The 18,529-nt window shown below is 34.6% G+C and overlaps 2 protein-coding genes across 2 annotated transcripts; both read right to left on the reverse strand.

Annotated features, from left to right (window-relative positions):
• Positions 1 to 330: 330 nt before the first annotated feature.
• Positions 331 to 10,326, reverse strand: LOC146169744 (antizyme inhibitor 2-like). Its single transcript, XM_083387113.1, has 10 exons — positions 10,195 to 10,326; positions 5,686 to 5,859; positions 4,896 to 5,068; positions 3,913 to 4,050; positions 2,892 to 3,063; positions 2,454 to 2,595; positions 1,730 to 1,821; positions 1,256 to 1,379; positions 733 to 820; positions 331 to 388 (listed from the first exon to the last, which is right to left on the reverse strand). Exons 1-10 carry the CDS (start codon positions 10,324 to 10,326, stop codon positions 331 to 333), a joined length of 1,293 nt encoding a protein of 430 aa, XP_083243239.1.
• Positions 10,327 to 14,360: 4,034 nt separating this feature from the next.
• On the reverse strand, positions 14,361 to 17,971 carry LOC146169745 (antizyme inhibitor 2-like). Its single transcript, XM_083387125.1, has 10 exons — positions 17,933 to 17,971; positions 17,528 to 17,701; positions 16,930 to 17,102; positions 16,355 to 16,492; positions 16,050 to 16,221; positions 15,422 to 15,563; positions 15,237 to 15,328; positions 14,939 to 15,065; positions 14,645 to 14,708; positions 14,361 to 14,418 (listed from the first exon to the last, which is right to left on the reverse strand). The coding sequence occupies exons 1-10, from the start codon at positions 17,969 to 17,971 to the stop codon at positions 14,361 to 14,363; spliced, it is 1,179 nt and encodes a 392-aa protein (XP_083243251.1).
• Between the last annotated feature and the right edge of the window lie 558 nt (positions 17,972 to 18,529).

Consider the following 18,529-nt stretch of genomic DNA (forward strand, 5'->3'; position numbering starts at 1 on the left):
CAAACATCACTGGAAGCAACATTTTTATATCAATGGCTAATATACAAAAGTGTTTTTTAATTGATAGCTGGAACTTCAAAAGAGAAAACTTTATCGAATACGTTTATACAGCTTAGGGTAATTAAGTACTGATTTCATAAACCTTGGTATGCGAATTTATAGCTTGCTGAAAACAGAGTCATATTTTCGTTTATAACGACAAACTGGCAAATAGCTTGAAGAAAAGATATACATCTTATACAGTAACTCCACCAATTAGTTTTTTCCGCATACTTCATAAATATTTTTCACAGAGAAAAAGAGTTATTATAAATCTAAAGTGTTTGAAGATTAGTTGATGAGTTCTGGCAGCAATGATGGTGCTTCGCATAACTCTTTCAGTTCTGTCCTATAAAAAAGAAAACATCGTGGTGTGAGTTGAGTTTAGCACAATATTTTGAGTACCAGGCGACTGAAAAATAAATATATTTTTTTTCCAAATATTCACAATTTCAGGTAGTTTAATGCTATCGGTTTTATAAATGAAACTACAATGGTATTTTCAGCAAAAGCAGTAGCGGAAAAATCAAATTAGTAGTTTTGTTTATGTTATGATCTCACCTTACTAGGCTACATGTTTTTTTCACAAGTGCTTCAATTTAGCTATTTCAGTATTTTGTGAATCGTTAAGCGCGGATTGAATTTGTCAGGTAACATTTGCTTAGTTTATTTTCCTGTGACAAATTTACTTACCATTTATCTTTGCTACAGAAATATTTTGCTTTGCACGTTTGAAATCCATTGAATCCGACGCTCAGCAAAGCAGCGTAGCACCCCATATCTGTTGAAGCAGAAATTCGTTTCTAATGTGATTATATTAAATGCATCATTGGTAGGTCGACAAACACTATTCGCTTCTAAAGATTTGTTTAAGGCAGGGTTCGCCATAAGTTCCTCTTTAAATTGCTTCCACAAATAGGTTGTTATTAATTTTATTGAGGCCGCACGTAGCTTTGTCTCTGGGGTGAATTGTGCGATTTTAATTGGTCAATGTGTTATTTTTTGTACCAGAGAAATATTAGCTTTACATATTTCTTAGATTTAATTATATGTGGTGTTAAATAGGCTGTAAATACACTGCAGGTAGAAGCCCCTATTAGAAAAATTCTTGTTTTTTTTCTTCCCGAATAAACCGAAAATATGTTTTTGCAATTTTGTAGTCTAAAAGAAGAAGTAGATAAACATATTTAGTGGACAATCCTCGATTTAGTCACACCTTTCCATAGAATCCATTCGCCGATGTTGATTTCTGGAAGTTCAGCAGATCTAGTGATGACATCGGCACCGTCGCATGTCGGACCAAATATGGTGGTCGTGATGGTCTTGGTGCCTTTTTTGTCCTAAATACGAACGTTTCAAACGACATTAATGTAATGAAAAAAACGAGCTCTTGTCCTTTGAGAACTATTGTGATCGTATATTAAGCTTCTTAAACTTCTTGCCATAGGGCTGCGCCCGACTTTAAAATATTGAAACTACTCGCCAACGTCGTTTTATAGTGATAACTGCTTCTGTAAGCGATAAAGTAATTTGCAACAGTGCCAATCGGAATTGGGTTTTATTAGTTTTAATATTTGCAAAACGAGTTTGTAATATTTTGCGTGAAATTGTTAAGGTATATCAAGGATTTTAACCAAGGCTTATAACATACATTCCGACCCCTATATAAAAAGAGGGTAAATTGACTCACAAACAAGGTTTGAGGATAAACAGGAGTTCTATCAAAGTGAGACATGAAAAAACTGTTGTAGAGTCCATCGCCGACAACGTAGGACATTCCGGCTAGAGGATAAAACAAAACAACATATGTTTAAAGGAATGTTGCTTAAAAATTCTAAGGAATTTTGTTTACCAATAAAATAGAGATAGGCCGATATATTGGATTAGAGGCTAACAGCAACAAAAATATTTTTTTTTTGATGAAATTGCATAATTAATCACTCTTTGTAAAATTGGGGCGATAAATAAATATTCCTTTAACCAAACAGTTGTTTTAAATGTATGTTTTCTTCATTGATAGTGCGTAAATACGTGTCTTCTAAAGCCACAAATTAAATGTTTTTTAGGGAGTATATCATTGCAAACCTGCTACATTTGTTTCAGAGCTTAAGATAAGAGCGAATCGATTTAAATAGCCTATATACATAAGCTTATAGTTTAATTTGAAGTTGATTTTACATATCCAAAAAATATATTTTTGATAATAATGTTTAGCATTATGCAAATAAATAAAAGCTTTAGATTTATATAGGTTGAGAAACTGAAAGTTTAAATTACATTGTTCTAGTAATTAAAGTTGTTGACTTATCACTAATATAGATAAAAAAAAGTTATCAAATAACAATGTTATCTAAAACAAATAATACTTCTACCAATAAATATAAAAACAATTAATATTTTCGTTAGCAGATCACCTTCTGTCTTTCGTTTTCCGTGAACATTTGTAACCAAATTAAAAGCTTGTCCAGAAAAGAATCTCCCTGGTTCGGCCATTAGTTTCACACCGCTAGATGGCGGAAAGTGCTGTTTAAGGGACTCGCGGATAACTTCGGCCATCTACAAAACACATTGCGTTTCAAATTGCATTTGTTAGGTATTTGGTAACACGTTTGTTTAAGAGTTTTTTTTTACAAAGTTAGCTTGTTACATTAAACTACTTTAATGTTTTAATAACGTTCTTTATCATTTGATGTTGCTGCTGCACTTACAGACTAATTATACACATTAGTTCTCGTTTTAAAACTAGGGTACTGCGACACCCGTTGTCTTTACTGAGAAAAAGACAAGCAGCGATTAAATGCCAAAATTGCAGCATAAATGCCGTTGAAAGAAAAAAATTCCAAGCCACGAACTGTTTCAAAAGAAAGAATTTTGTTTTCGTGCGTAGTTCCGGGAAAGCCACCACCGATATCCAAAACGTTGAAATCGAATCCGAAAGCTTTTGCAAAGCCGAAAAGCTCCCTCGCTTGTGAGTTGGCTTTTCTAAAGGCATCAGCATTGCGGTGTCCAGAACCAACGTGATAGCTAAAAAACAGTTGAAAGACAGCATCTGATTAAATACTAGTAAAAACTAAATACAAATGGCGTTGCTGACAAACTGTAGTTTACTGTTGACGAGCTTTCGCACAACCGTGCTTCACCAAGTTAAAGTCTTGAATTGGACAAATACGGGTATGAACCGAGATAAATAATATTAGTTAATATTACACATTAACAGTTATATTTTTCGGTAGAATGGATGACTACATCCGAAATAAACACTCTCTTTCTTTTTTTATATTTCTGATAATTCTACGTTTATTAATTTATCTCTCTAATGTCCGAACAACGTAGTACAAGCCTGCAAAACTTACTATAGTAGTCTATTATGAGGTCTACTACACAGTGTTTAGTAATGGATGGTCACTAACAGCGATGTAATAACAGGACTTGCCCCCCAAAAAATTTTGGCATTTCACTACGTGTTTTTAATATGATTTGTTCGTTTTAAAGTAATCTAATCAGCCCAAAATCGCTATGCATATACTATGCCTTGTTGCACCGTGTGACTCATAAACTCTACACATTGCTATTTTTGTTAAATTACACTACGAATGGGATAATTATTTGAATTGAATTTATGTGCTGGAAGGCATATTATCAAATGTTAAAGTTTTGTCCATTTAAAAAACAACTAAATCATTTTTTCTCGCTTCGCAATATTATACTTAGGCCTGTTGCATATAAGTGCACTCATTACACTCGAGAACAACGTATATATGCCAGTTACAATGATTATATCAACTGCAGTGTACGCCCGCGATGGTTTGTTTTGAATTGATGCGGCCCTTGAACTATTTTGAATAGTGCATGTCTTCTCTAGTACATACTTACCAAACACCAACTACTTCAACTCCGAGCTGTTCAGCCTTGGTTATCAAATGCTTGCACTGTTCAACGGTGGCGCCGAATTTACCGGCAAACGTCAAACCTGAATCGGCGTCGTCGTCTATGTGCAATCGCAACAACAATCTGAAGCATGGTGGAAACCATTTAAAAAGGTAGAATAAAAAAGGTTTATTATTTTTCAATAACAGTTATAATAACTCCAATGAATGATACACACACATATGTGTTTAACAACTCTGATCTAGTCCTTCTGAATGCTTTTTAACCAACGATTACGGCTTACGTATCGTAAGTACACCGAAAGCAACCGCTGACCAACCGAACCTGTCGATCTACAAGCTAGAAAAACAAGTATAACCTGCAGTGAGGTTCGAACTAAACTGGATCGTCAGATTCGGTGAGTCTGCGATGGCTTTCCTTGCACCAACAGTTATAATATTGTTCAAATTCTGTTCAACCTGTTAATTTTGGCTGTCAAATCATTAAAGACGTTTTTCAACGTTGCTTATGAAATTGATTTTTTCAAACCACCAAACATTTGATTTAAACAACAAGCTAGAGGGTTGACTTTAAGCATTTGGCAATTTATATACAGTGACTTGCTTAAATTAGTGAAATAATAATGACCTTTCTCGTGTTATTTTTGTGATTTAATATTTTAAGAGAACAGGATACCACAGAAAAAAAAGCAATCACAATCCATAAAATCGTGTGGGTTTGATTCTCTGTGAGGTCTCAATATTATGTTAGAATGTTATATTATAGTGGATATTCTAGTTAAATAGGACTATACGAATGCTGCTTTAGTCACAACAGAACGAATTTAAAACATTGAATTTTTTTTTAAATGAGTGAACAAGATTTCATCAATTAGGTATATTCATTCAGCAAGATGAGCCGCAAACAACGTGTCGACGAGCTGTGTCCATGTCTACTATATATACTTCGTTCCACGTACATAAACAGACCTGGCTTTTGGAAAGTGCTGACTGATTTTCACAAGTTCTTCTTCGTTGTCGAACGTCATCAATGTGACGTCGCGCTTTTTGGCGGCGCAAATATGTGACGTCATCTTGTTGGTGTTCGCGAAAACGATGCTACCCGGGTTCACCCCACAGGAAATGGCGTGAATAATCTCGTTCTAAAATGGTAAAATTCAGAAAATCGAGAGGAGTAAAAAGACGAGCTTCCACGTTTACTGCAAAACTGTAAAATTAACTTCTCTGTCATAAACCAAATTTGCTTAATATACGATAGTTTAAGTGTTGTTACTACATTCCTTAATTTATAACTTTGTGTCAGTTGAACAATTGTTTTGATAAAAGTATCAAAGCTTAGATTGGAAACCCAATCAACGACCTACAGCCATCACCAAACAAATAAAAGATCAATAACACAAGCAAAAAACGATATTTATCCATAAAGTAAGATTTATCAATGTGGAAAAATGCAATTACAAAAACACACAATAAAAGTAGAAAAACAAAAAATAAACACAATAATGTGAGTTAATATGCATTAAAAGCATAATTTTTTTCAAGTAGATTGGACTTTTGTGTGTTGATAATTTATTGTTTAAATATTAGGAAGTGTTTAATGTGTGACAAAACCCAACCAGTTATCCGCCCAAGGGGCGTTCAAAAGTGTTCAACGTTTCATTACGTTAGTACTCATTCTTAAACCAATTCATTTGGAGTGTTATTCGATATTAAGGGGTGAATTTTATAATCTACCAGTCAAATAGTTTCACTGCCTTACCCCACTTGCACAGTCGAACCCAGTCCCGAGGGCTGCCAATGTTCTTATCACTGGAATTAGAGGATTTGCCTTCACAGCGTAGAACGGTTGCACGTTAGGGAGTTCCCGCATCCAACGCTTGTATTGCGCCAATACTATTCCGAGATCACAAACGTAGAATGGTTCATCCCAATCCTGTAGAATAATTTCGACAAGGAAAAAACAACAATGAAATTACATGTTGGAGGTTATGTTATAGATCGTTTATAATAGATTTATATAGCGTTTGCGGTACAAAACACGTTAAACTTTATCGCAAAATATATATCTGTTTTCAAAAAAATATAATTAAAAAAAAACGTAAAAAAATTGAAATTATTTTATTTGCAAAATAAAAAGAGTATTTGGCTATCTGCGAGCTCCACTTTAAGGCAGTTTCCTTTAAAACACATTGGAATGTGATTTAATTGGCGGCAAAACAGCACTTGGGGAAACAGGAGATCAGGTGAACAGGCTTGAGGGAAAGCGTGCTTTTAGATTAGCTAGCGCGTTGAGTGTTAAGTTTTGTGTTGAGAGAGAAACCTGAGGTTTTATAATTCATGATAAACCTACCAGCAAACAAAAATAAAAAATCAGATGCAGATAGTTTATAACTGGAAAGCCGGTTTACACATTCGATAAAAACTTGAGTGTCAGGGTCTTTGTTTTGGTGCGGTCGTTTTAATGTTGTTAGTTTGAAGATTTATTTAGTATTGTTTGTAGTTTATTGCTTGGCAGTTGCCACAGTACAAAATGTTGTACTTAAAGGCCGTTGATACAAACAAAATAAACCGTTAAAAGAGAGTTTAAAGCTTTGACTATGAGTATGACTATTCTCGAAGAAAGAATGTTTTCAATGTTGTTAAGGTGTTGTTTTGTAGCTCGTGGAGCTTGGGATTATTTGCGTTTGTTGATTGTGAACGAGTTCAAAAAACACGTGCATCACTATTTGTAATAATAGCGCATGAAAATTATCGTAGTGGCAACAAGCGTTAAATATTTTGACAAAAAGTCTAAACTAATTTTATTTTGTTGAAGATTCGGCGAAGGTCCTGGATGCGCGAAGGCTCCGGAAACGAAAATGGAATGGATAATCATACCTCCAGTTTCCAAACAAAGTGAGTTTGAAATATTGTGAAAACAGACAAAACTTAAAGTGGTTTTAAGTTGTAATTTAAATGGCATGCGTTTAATCTGTTGGGATATTCTCGAAATAAACAAAATTGCAATGATTTAATTCCGGAGACTTACTGTTCTATCGTATTTGTGGCGTTATATTTAACCCTGCAATGTACTTCTTTGCAAATACAAATTCCCGCTAATTACATAGCCTATAACTAAACAAATGTTTGACTGTTTAATTGTTAAATTTTAGTATTTTGTTTGGTTTAGGGACAGAGCATCGCGTCATTCTCATGGAAGATTGGAATTTTTTGGATAATGAGACCATCCAATGAGTGAGTTACTTGATCTTACGATAACTCTGCGATGTTAAGGTTTTAATATCTTCAACACTGATAGTATTTTTCAAAACAAACTTCCGTACCACGAATCGACTTTCGGGTTTTTAATGCTATTCATGGCTATGCGCTGTTACACCAAGCTGATCATTTTATAGAGTCCAGAAGAACAAGTTTTTCTCGACGCATTTATTGTATTATTTATTTTTAGCAATGGGATCTTTTTAGCATCCTAAAGTAAAATAAAAAAATGTTAGAACCATGATCTTCCTATTCCAAATAGCTCTCAAAACAATTTTGTTGTAATTACCTGAGGTCTACTTTAAATTAATCCGGTGTTTTACCCCCAAAATTATTTTTGGCTCGCGTGGACCACGGTAGGCCAAAAAAAATGAAAAAATGACGCCACAAGTTTACGCCACGCCACAAAACAAATCGACTTCATAAATGTGCTGATTTCTGTCCCCATACATTCAGTGCAAAACTGTTTTTTTTAATTAAACTGATTTCTTTGAAAAATTGATTACTTCTTAAATACACACTATTATCTCAATAGGCGTTCCACCAAGGGGTTCATAGACGCCATTTTAGTAAGCCCTGGATTAATTCTATGCCTGGAAAATAAATTTAATTATAATAAGCTGTATTTCACTACAGATATCCTTCAACCACTTCAAGACACCGCTTCTTCGTCGCTTTAACGTCAACACATTAATGGACTCCACTACAAGTTAATCGAAACATAACCAAGTGATGTAATGTTATAATAGCAAATGGCTGAAGCGCGCGTCAACTTCGATTGTGGGATTTTTTTATTCGTTAAAGCACGTTTTCAAATGCTGAACACCGGTAAACAACTTGCTGATAGCGGTTCGTTTGTTTACTGTATGTGCTGTCTACAGGAATATGCACCATTTTTCGTGCATTTCTTTATTGCAAATGACGTAAATGCTTACGTCACCTTTCAAATCGCGGCGTACGCCATTATGACGTATTTGGCACGTCAAATCGGCGCGTTTTATCATTTTAAGGTGTGTTAAGTAACGGTTTGATTTTCGTGCCTTAAATGTAACGGACGTTATGCGTTAAAGCCAATTGAATGTTTGCCAATTCGAAAAGCCCGTTCCTGTTTTTTTTTTACATTTATCTCACAATCGAAGTTGACCAGTCGATAACATCCGCAATTTATTTAACCAAATTTTGAATTGAAAAGTTAGAATTTTGGAAAGTATACAAATTTACCATTTTAAGGTTCCATTTTAAGGTTTTTTAATTAATTTTTTTCAGAGGTTCGAAGGTTAAGAATTTGTGCTACAGCCATTCTTCTTTATGTTATTTTTTAGGCTTATATATTTAAGTTTGGTTCAGGAATCAGAAAAGCAAACATATTTGGGTTTGTCAAATTTGCCAAATAACGACCATTTACCATTTTCTGATACATGTTAGAGTCACGATTAATTTTAGACTAAAAAATAATTTCTGCCATAACTGATCTTTGCGAATAACCCAAACTTTGTATTTTGAATTAATCGCAATAATAATCCTGTGTAAATGTTTAACACAAACAACCTGAACCAAAATTAAAAATCTTTTGTTTATCCTGATTAGCCTGCAGGTTAAGTGTATGGTATTTAGCCTATATGTTATGTCATCGCTTGTATCTTTCGATAAAAAGCTCGCCGCGCATTCGTTTTACGAATTTCGCCTTTGCGTGTATAAAAGATAAACTTGCGCCTGAAAAGTAAGCAAATAAGGCAGAAGACAAGACAGCACTCAACAACCGAAGCAAAGACAAAGAGAAGACAAGTCAAATAACAAGAGGTCTCACAAAGTCTCAAGTGACACAGTAAGTTGTGCTGCCATATTCGAACAAATGCCTTCGCAATATTTTTCGTTTATTTTTACAGAAAGAAGATTGGTCCATTCCTGACCGCCTACGGACTTACATTGGACAAAGTCCACAATTTCAAGTTTGCAGTTTCACCACTGGTATGTAGGTCCTATTTTTCGTCATAGTTTGACTTAACGCGCAATACTTGATTGTAAGTGTAATACCCTTCTATAAAGTGGAGTATATATTTTATTTAGGCCATGATGAAGAAAGGATTCGACGAAACTTCCAAGTTTTCCAGAATTACACGCAACTCAAGAGTTAATGGACCGGATGCAAGGTGATTATGCATTTAATACTTTTTATAGCACAGTGCTGACAAAACCGATTGTTGCTTGACCCACTTACTACGCTGAGCTTCAGTTTGCACCTTTGTACCGGGCTAGGTTTTATTGCTTGATTGTAATGAATCTCGGTTGTTAGATGCGCTTTCTACCGCTGTTAGAGAATGAGTCAGTCAGGGTTTTGAAGCGTTTGCCGAATGGAATCAAAATTGCTAACGCTTTATTTTATTACAGGAACTTAACAGTTGTTTTTTATTCAGGTTTAATTTTGCATTTTGACAGATTGTAGGGTGTTGATTAATAATACTGGTAATTCTGCAAAAAAATTAACGGTAAGTTATGACGTCAAATACGTAAGTGCACCTTACATTTTTTTAACGTATAACAAAAAGCAAAAAAATGCTTTTTTCTTTCAGTGCGAACGATGTGTACCAATAATCTCTATCAAAATCAAGCTGGATCCTGAACATCAACCGGACAAATTTTTTTTTGAAATAAAACAAACAAAAAAATACAAAACGTGTCATTTTTTGCTAGAGAATCTTTATCTCTTTTGAAGTTATTTGCAACCTGTTTCGTTTCCGGTACATTTTTTCTTTATGTAAAATTAACCTAATTTGATAGTGGGTGTTTTAAACCTGCTTGTTTTTTAGTACAAAGTTAGGTGCGAGTGAACAAAATAAATTTAGTAGAAGATTAAAAACAATCTAAACCAAGAAACCTTAAGGCCGTTAAGTCACACAGCATTTATATTTTTATTCTCTATTTTTTACACTACATTTTTACTGCTGTTTCAAAATAATCACTAGATCTAATTTATTCAAGGACACTTTGTTGCGCCTAAATGTATACTTACTTCTTGTTGCGAATATTCTACGGTAGTTTTTCTTGCAACGTCGGTCAAACTTTCTCCGTTTTCCACCAGCATAACTTTTTGGGCTCGAACTTGGACCATAGGGTTAATAAAACAATCTGGATGCAGCTCCATGCTTAATCCATAAATTAAATTTCAATTTATTTAAATTGCAAACCCACCAGCACCTAAGCGTTAAAAACACAAACCGCACAAATAGAATCCGCCGGATATATTTAGCTCACTCACTGTTAGAGTTCTAAACTGTTGTAAACTGATAATTGGGGCGATTATTTGTTGACCTAAAAAATAGGAAATTTTAACCTAAAAATACTTTAGTCACAAAATGTTGACCTGTTAGTAATACTTTGATTAAAATAATCTGTTTTCTTTGAAATGCTGCATTAGTAGTGTCTTACCGTCACCAGCCACACGTTTTTAAAGTTTTACTGACTACTGGTCGAACACAAAAAATTGTTTTTTCGTGTTTATGCAAAACTTGGTTGACAAACAACTATAAAAATGCCTAAGTAAAAAGGCCATTTTGGAAAAATGTTGTGTAAATCAGTGCTTCCCAACCTTTTTTAGTTCGCGACCCACTTTGAATGCAAGTTTTATTGCGCGACCCACAATGAGATATAACCAAATAAATAAAGTTACCTCAAACCTTCATCTTTACTACTGGTGTACGTACTGAAATAGTTAATGCGTCACATCTAATTGTTAAGTATTTGTGATATTGTGCATAAATGTTACGTAATAATAATGCAACTCCCGATCTAAAAGAAACAATAACATTTAAAAATGCTTCGCGAATCGCGACCCACATGAAATAGCTTCTCGACCCACTGGTTGGGAAGCACTGGAGTAAACGCAACAAAACCAGCTACAAATAACTCCCGTAAGAAAGGAAATAGCCAGATTTTTTTTCGTTTACCAAATTTAAACAATTCGAAGAGAATGTTGTAAAATGCCAACCACAGCGAAAACACCACTAAGACATATAGCATGTATAGTTGTATACTGTATAGCCCAGTGGTTCTCAACCTTTTTGCTTGAGATTATTATATATACTTGCTGAGATATTTGAACAATTAATAAAAAAGTTTCATTTGCACTCCTTTTCAATTCTTCCCAAGCCATTATTCCTATAAATTAAGTATGGTGACAAATGAAACTAAATGAATGAATCAAGCTTTTTTAAATGTGTCTGTGTCCCAACTCAAGTTTCGATGTCCCGCTGGTTGAGAACCGCTAGTATAGCCTTAACATAGAAAAAAGTAACACGTAAGAAACGCGTCATGTTAGGGCCATTTGTAAACATGACTAGGCACACTTTTAAGATTATGACGGACTATTTCTAAGGCCAAATTTGTCGCCAATGCGTGGCGGATAAGTGGTTTGTTTTGCAGACAGTAATTAACCTCGAAAGGACTTAGACTTTAGAGATTATATCAGACACGTAATTAGGACGAACTTTAATTTATACAAAAATAAATTTACTTTCAACGAAAACTAAGGAATTTTGCAATTAAGTCAACTCAATTGCTTTAGCAACATAACAAACGCAAAACATCGTATCGTCAAATATTATATTATGAAACCGAAGAAAACCTTTGATTATGCGAAAGCTAGAACGCGCTAATCTAAGACCCTATTTATTTGTTCGTAAAATAACTTAATGATAATAAAACTCTTGAGATTTGGCTTATGGAAATTGATCGATTTCGGTGTTTATTGTGTTGGTGAACACGTAGCACTAACGCAGTGATCTTAACCTTTTATGGCTTACGTCACCCCTCAAAAATAATAAATAGATTTTCGGCACCCCGACTTAAATTTTTCTTGAGTATTTTACTGAAATGTCACTATAAGCGGAATGGAGATAAATGTCATTTGTAGGGCGATTATTTTTTGACTAGTCAAAAAAAGTCAAAATTTGGTCAAAATTTACACGTTAGGTCAAAATTTGTCAAAATTATTTCAAATCACAATTGATTAAAAACGAACATCAATCGTTTACAAAATAAAAAAATATAGTAAGCTAGTACACCGAAAACCATTGCAGACCCACCGAATCTGTCGATCAATAAGAAGGGCTAGATCTCAGTGGTTAACACGCACATATGTGTGTTCATGTTTCATTGAACTATAGTATGCTGTTTGAAAGTGTCGTGCAGTTAAAATTTTATCAAAAAAAAATTAGTTTCGAGTTCTATTCAACGACATTTTAACTGTATTTATATCTTCATTAGAGCAATATAAACGTTATACACGAGATTGCAGAATTAACCACCCAACCACCCAGGCCTGGTTTATCGCATTATGCTCAACTCGAACTTCGTTTTTGCATTAAGCCCATAAAGTTGTTTATCACTAATTTGGACAAATGTATATTGAACAGTATTTGCTGTCTTTTTCGCTTGTGATTCAACTGTTTACACAATTTTTTTTCTAAAATAACCAGCGCCTTGCTTTTTTTGGCATTTTTTTAGTTGTTTGTCTTTTTGAAATAAAAGCATTTTATAAGTTTTGCATAAACCCGAAAAAAATGACTGATTTGTGAACCACCAATCGTCAGTAAAACATCTAAAACGTGTGGTTGACGACGCCAAGACACGTAATGCCGTACTTACAACAAAAATAAGCTTTTTTAATCCATGTATTTCTAGTAGGTCAAAATTTTGTCAAAAAATTATATTTTCAGCGCAAAATTTTTCAAACTTTCAATTTTTTAGGTCAAAGTTTCTCATTTTTAGCTCAAAAAATAATCGTCCTAGTCATTTGATATAATAGGCCTCCAATCGTACACAAAAAGTTGTGAGAAAAAATCAAATTCTTAAAACTTCTAAAAATACCCATCGTCACCCTTTGAGCATTACAAATGACACACCAGGGCGCCGCGGCACGCCGGTTGAGAACCACTGTTCTAAGGCCTGTCCTGTTCACTCCGGAATAAGCAACTTGTTGCCTTTACGAACGATTTGCTAGAATTTATATTTTTTAATTAAATGTCTTAACTGATTCCAACCTTTTACAACAAATGCTCAAATTTTCAGCTCTTGTCAATATATATCACCTATACTCCTGGAATATTTGACCTAAGCTAGGTTGAATAAGAGAATTTACTGATTTGCGCAAGTTGCTTGGGCTTAATTTTGTTTAACTTGACTTTAATTCTGTCCACGAATGTTTTCTTCACGAAAAAGTAAAGCTGAACAACGACAATGCGACTTAATTATTCAGTATTGCAAAGAGTCACAGGTATCTGCGTCAGCTGTAATAACAAATCTTTGGAAATTGTCCCTCCTACCACTTTCAAGTATGCTTTACGAAAGCTGCTCGAGTACTGAAATGCACTGGCGTACAACATGTGAGCATGTGACTCGTGCCAAAGCTTTGAAACCATTGGGTTTCGTCTTGCGTTACTTTTTTCTGTCGTGTGAAGAAAACATTGTCGCCAATAGTGTGCTTTTCAAGAATTAATTGTGAAAATTATGTTCCAAAAAGCCATGTTATAGCATGTATACACGTCCCCTTCCTTGCTGGTGTTGTTGTAATTTGGTTCTACAGATATTGTGGCTTTAATTGTAATTGTCACGCTTCTCGATTGGGCGCGAATGGATCTCTTTGTTGCCTTTAATATTCAAGCAGCGGTATTTAGCCTTAGTTTTAAAGGATTTTTTTAAAGGAAAGTCGCAAAATGATTAAGCAATTTAATTATTCAACTAAAATAGCAATTAATAGCAACAAATTACAACAAAGAGGCTATGTAAATGCTCCTTTTGATCTATGTTTACTGTGAAATGTCTGATGTTGTTTCTGAAGAGCGTGAGCACTCTTTGTATGTTTTGCGCTACTAAACTGTACGGAAGCTTGATCGCGTAAAGTTTTTGCGTAATAAGCTATATTTATTTCGGATTAGCCATATAAGTACAACCGCCAAATTACAACAAACAGAAAAGCCAAAAAAATTAAAGGGTATAGACTAGAGCTACTGCAGACCCCACGAAAAGAATTAAAAGCTGTTCGGGTTTTACACAAGAGGGAAACTTCTTTGCGATGTATATATTGATTATAACAATTTTGCCTGCGGTTGCCATCGCATTTTGTAGTAGAGCATATAAGCTTATAGAAGCATTTGGAGAATCTGTTTAGTTTCGAAGCCTCTAATCGACAATTTGTGGCAACAATGATGGTATTTCGCAATGTTCCTTCAACTCGGTCCTGAAAATTAAACACACTGTGTTAATTATGCGTATTACAGTAACGACAAACATTTAACCTCCATTTCTAGTTCTAAAGTGCCTTGACGTATTTAGCACACGGCTATATTTAATTTCATGTCTCTTTTAGCAAAACCTAAAACAATCTTAGATAGTTTGTTGCGCTCATATTTAGCTTTTAATTTTTGGTCTCGAAATTTTACCAGTTATCTTTGCTGCAAAAATACTTCGCTTTGCAGGTTTGAAATCCGTTGAACCCGACGGTCAGCATTGCAGTGTAGCATCCCATATCTGTGTGGGCATAAATAACGTCCATGCGTGAATTTAGTACTATAGTGGAGTAAAAGTGTTCGTAACATGGTATAAATAGTTCAACTTTAACTATATTAAGTTAATTTGAAAAATCCTCCTGATCATATATAAAATTTAAACTTTTATTTTGATAATTTTGTCCGTAGCGTCTTATGTTAAGTGGTCAATATTTTACACATTATACACTCGAATTAGAAAACCATATACACCTTTCCATATAATCCATTCGCCAATGTTCATTTCTGCAAGTTCAGCAGATCTGGTGATGACGTCACCGCCATCGCACGATGGACCAAAAATGGTGGACGTGATGGTTTCCTGATCATCCCTAGCGTCCTGTTAAAATAGGTTTAAACCAGATTTAAAACGATAGTGCAAAAACAACTAGAATGCATGCAGTTACAATATTTGTTTGGGTATCAAGGCACGTTGCTTTCAATAAATAAAAAGTTATGTTTAAATTTGAAAGCCAAATTACCTTAAGTGGCTGTTTTAATAATAACTCACAAATAATGGTTTTGGGTAAACATTCATTCCTTCGAAAAACACACAGTTAAAACTGTTGTAAAGACCGTCGCTGACAACGTAAGACATTCCGTCTGAGGTTAAAACAAAACAATCGTTAGAAAAGTTCGAGTAATTGTAGTTGTTGGTTTACATCAAACTTGTTTTCCTTTATTTAAGTATGTTACCTTCGGTCTTTCGCTTTCCGTGGACGTTTGTGACCAAATTAAAAGCCTGTCCAGGAAAAAATCTTCCCGGTTCGGCGATTAGTTTCACACCACTGGAGGGCGGAAAGTGCTCGTCTAAAGATTCGCGGATAACTTTGGCAATCTAAATGGAAAGGTTACGCATAAATGTTTCATTTTTATCAACTGAGTTTGGCGTCAGTGGATTGTGTTTATAAGTCTAACTTGTAAACTGCGCGTTTTTTTGTTCCCGGCGTTGTTGTTTACTTAACAACCTTGTGCTATATTGTACACTCGAATGCCAGAGTACGTTGCGTGTAAACAAAACCAATGCTTGGATAAACATACTAAAAAAAGTCTTGAACATTTTTGATGTCGTTCTTTTCTTTCTATCTTTTTTTCAGCTTGTTTATTTGTTTGTTTTCCCTTTCTAGTTTGTCGTTTCCAGGGTATAGTTTTGGTTTCATTTAATGCTATCCGTTACATTTAACACAAAGTATTTTCGCCTAAATAAAAACAAAACTGGCCGTGTTTCTAATTGAAATGTGTTTTTGGTTTAACTAAGAAAAGTTATAGTGGGACAATTTAAAATAATAACGAAAAATGGAATAACAAAATGTGAGCAACCAACTGTTTCGAAAGAAAGAATTTTGTTGTCATCTGTAGTTCCGGGAAAGCCACCGCCGATATCTAAAATTTTGAAGTCGAAGCCACAATTTTTTGCAAAGTCGAAAAGTTGTCTTGCTTGCGAGTTTGCGTGTCGGTAAGAATCCACATCGGGGTGGCCTGAGCCAACGTGGTAACTAGAAACGTTTGAGGGTCCTATGACATTTAGCTAAACGATTTATGTCTACTCCACACCTAGAGACTAATGTTAAGTATTTTTATGCAAGTAAAAGCTATATTAGTTGGACAACACGGTGGTTACCAACTTACCAAATGCCTATAATATCAATGCCAAGTTCAACAGCCATTCTTATTAGTTTTCTGCACTGATCCATAGTGGCACCATATTTACCAGCAAATCTCGAAGTGGAACCAGCGGCGTTGTCCATGTGTAATCGCAACAATAATCTAAAAAAAGTGTCAAATAACTTGATAAAATCTGTAAGCAGCAGTTTTGGTAAATTGATTTTATTAATGAGTATTTTGTTGACTTGCTTTTGTTATCAATATTATAGTTACAGTTTATATTTTAATTTGCTAGTTTGAACATATCCAATCTAGTTAAAGGTAAAGGTTCTGCGAGATAAAGAGTTGTGTAAGCAGTTTTTATTTGCTGTTAATTGGGATGTGTTGTTTGAATTAAACTTACCTCCTGCGTATGTACCCTCTCTATCTAATTAAGTTAAACTATGTTGAGTAACAATAACGATAGTAACATCAGCCTAATAAAAACTAATATTGTAGATTGTCAATGAGATTACATCTTCTTTCTCTAAATTGGCAAAATCGTCATGTTTATAAAGATCTGTCTAATCATGTATTTTCGCCAAACATACCAAATATACCTTGCTTTTGGAAATTGCCGACTGATTTTTAAAAGTTCTTCTTCGTTGTCGAACGTCATCGTTCTGACGTCGTGTTTTCTCGCGGCGCAAATATGTGACGTCATTTTGTAGGTATTTGCGAAAACGATACGATCCGGTTTCACGCCGCAGGAAATGACGTGATTAACCTCATTCTGAAACGCAAACATCGAATCGTGAAATCATAGAATCAAACGAGAATGATTTTATTTTCCACAGTAAATTTTTGAATAGTCCTAAAACGTTTCTGTCGTGAATCGAAAATGGTAGCAAATATTTCAAACCCAACCGCCTAGTACAGGGATTCTTATTATTACCAAGTTCATGGTACAAGATCCAGTGTTGCAATGACTTAAGTCTGTTGGGTAAAATGACTTAAATTGACTTCAGAGTTTTGGACAAATGCTTCGAAGATAAATGACTTAAAGAGTTTTGATTATGTATTTTTTTCATAACGTTGGGTTATTTATCTTAAGTTTTTCTATTTGGTTCATTTTTTGTTAAGACTTCTACTTAAGTTTTTTTTTTAAATACTTTACTGGGACTTCAAACGGTTGACTAACAAAATTAGGTAACCGACCTTACTCGCACAGTCGAAACCAGCGCCAAGAGCTGCCAATGTACTTATCAACGGGCTCAGAGGATTTGCCTTCACAGCGTAGAACGGTTGCACGTTAGGCAGTTCTCTCATCCAACGCTTGTATTGCGCCAATACTATTCCGAGATCACAAACGTAAAATGGTTCGTCCCAATCCTGCGTATAGGCTAAATCGTTTGTTTTTGGTTTTAAAGATCAGCAATCAAGATTCAAGCGTAAAGCACCAATAAACCAACAGCATGAAAAACGTATATAAAAGGTTACACTTAGCAGATGTTAATATCCAGTCATTGATACTCAATAGTCCAATATTCATAAATACTCCTGATTTAAAGTGGATTTTACACGCTCATTTCACATTCCATTGAGTCATAACGGTAACTTTACATCTTGTTCCGAATATTCTTCGGTAGCTTTTCTAGCCATGTCGGCAAAACTTGTCCCATTTTCAACCAGAATAACTTTTTAAGCCCGAGTTCGTATCACAGGATCGATGAAACAATCTGGGTGCAGCGTCATGCTTGATTTGCCAACACTAACTTTTTAAATTTTTTTACTCAAAACTAGGTTTAATCCTATTTTACGCGCAGGGCAAAATGTCTTTTCGTCAATAAAACTGAATAAAACTGCACGCCGACACGGCCGCTTTCCTAACTTTATATTTCCTTTTTCATTAGACATAGTATTTGTTTTTGAGACTGCTATGTGTTTGGGGAATCTCTATTTCTTAATATCCAAAAGGCCCTATTCTTTTAACAAAACTCCGTAAGGAAAGTTGTGCAAATCTAGCTAATTCATTTTTGGTGCATAGCGTGTTCTGTCCTTTAAACGAGAACAAATTAAACGACCCTGCTCAATTTACTATTTTTTGCCAACCTATAACTAAATGTTAAAAAAATATTATATGGCTCTCATGGAAAAACAACCAATAATATTTGACTTTTATGACTCCCTGACCTAAAAAGGTTTCCGAAACGTGGTTTA

This window comes from Ascidiella aspersa, chromosome 1 (genome assembly GCF_963924565.1).
Source record: "Ascidiella aspersa chromosome 1, kaAscAspe10.2, whole genome shotgun sequence".
In the NCBI taxonomy this organism is placed as follows: domain Eukaryota; kingdom Metazoa; phylum Chordata; class Ascidiacea; order Phlebobranchia; family Ascidiidae; genus Ascidiella; species Ascidiella aspersa.

Bases quoted from the DNA above. Each gene is read 5' to 3' on its own strand.
- LOC146169744 (XM_083387113.1), bottom strand. From the start codon at position 10,326: ATGGAGCTGCATCCAGATTGTTTTATTAACCCTATGGTCCAAGTTCGA. The intron at 5,860-10,194 runs GTAAGTATACAT...ATTATTCTACAG, and splicing joins TAGAATATTCGCAACAAGAA to GATTGGGATGAACCATTCTA. The intron at 1,380-1,729 runs GTGAGTCAATTT...GTTCGTATTTAG, and splicing joins TTTATCCTCAAACCTTGTTT to GACAAAAAAGGCACCAAGAC.
- LOC146169745 (XM_083387125.1), bottom strand. From the start codon at position 17,971: ATGGCTAGAAAAGCTACCGAAGAATATTCGGAACAAGAT. The intron at 17,103-17,527 runs GTCGGTTACCTA...TTTGCGTTTCAG, and splicing joins GTTTCGACTGTGCGAGTAAG to AATGAGGTTAATCACGTCAT. The intron at 16,493-16,929 runs GTATATTTGGTA...CACTTTTTTTAG, and splicing joins CGGCAATTTCCAAAAGCAAG to ATTATTGTTGCGATTACACA.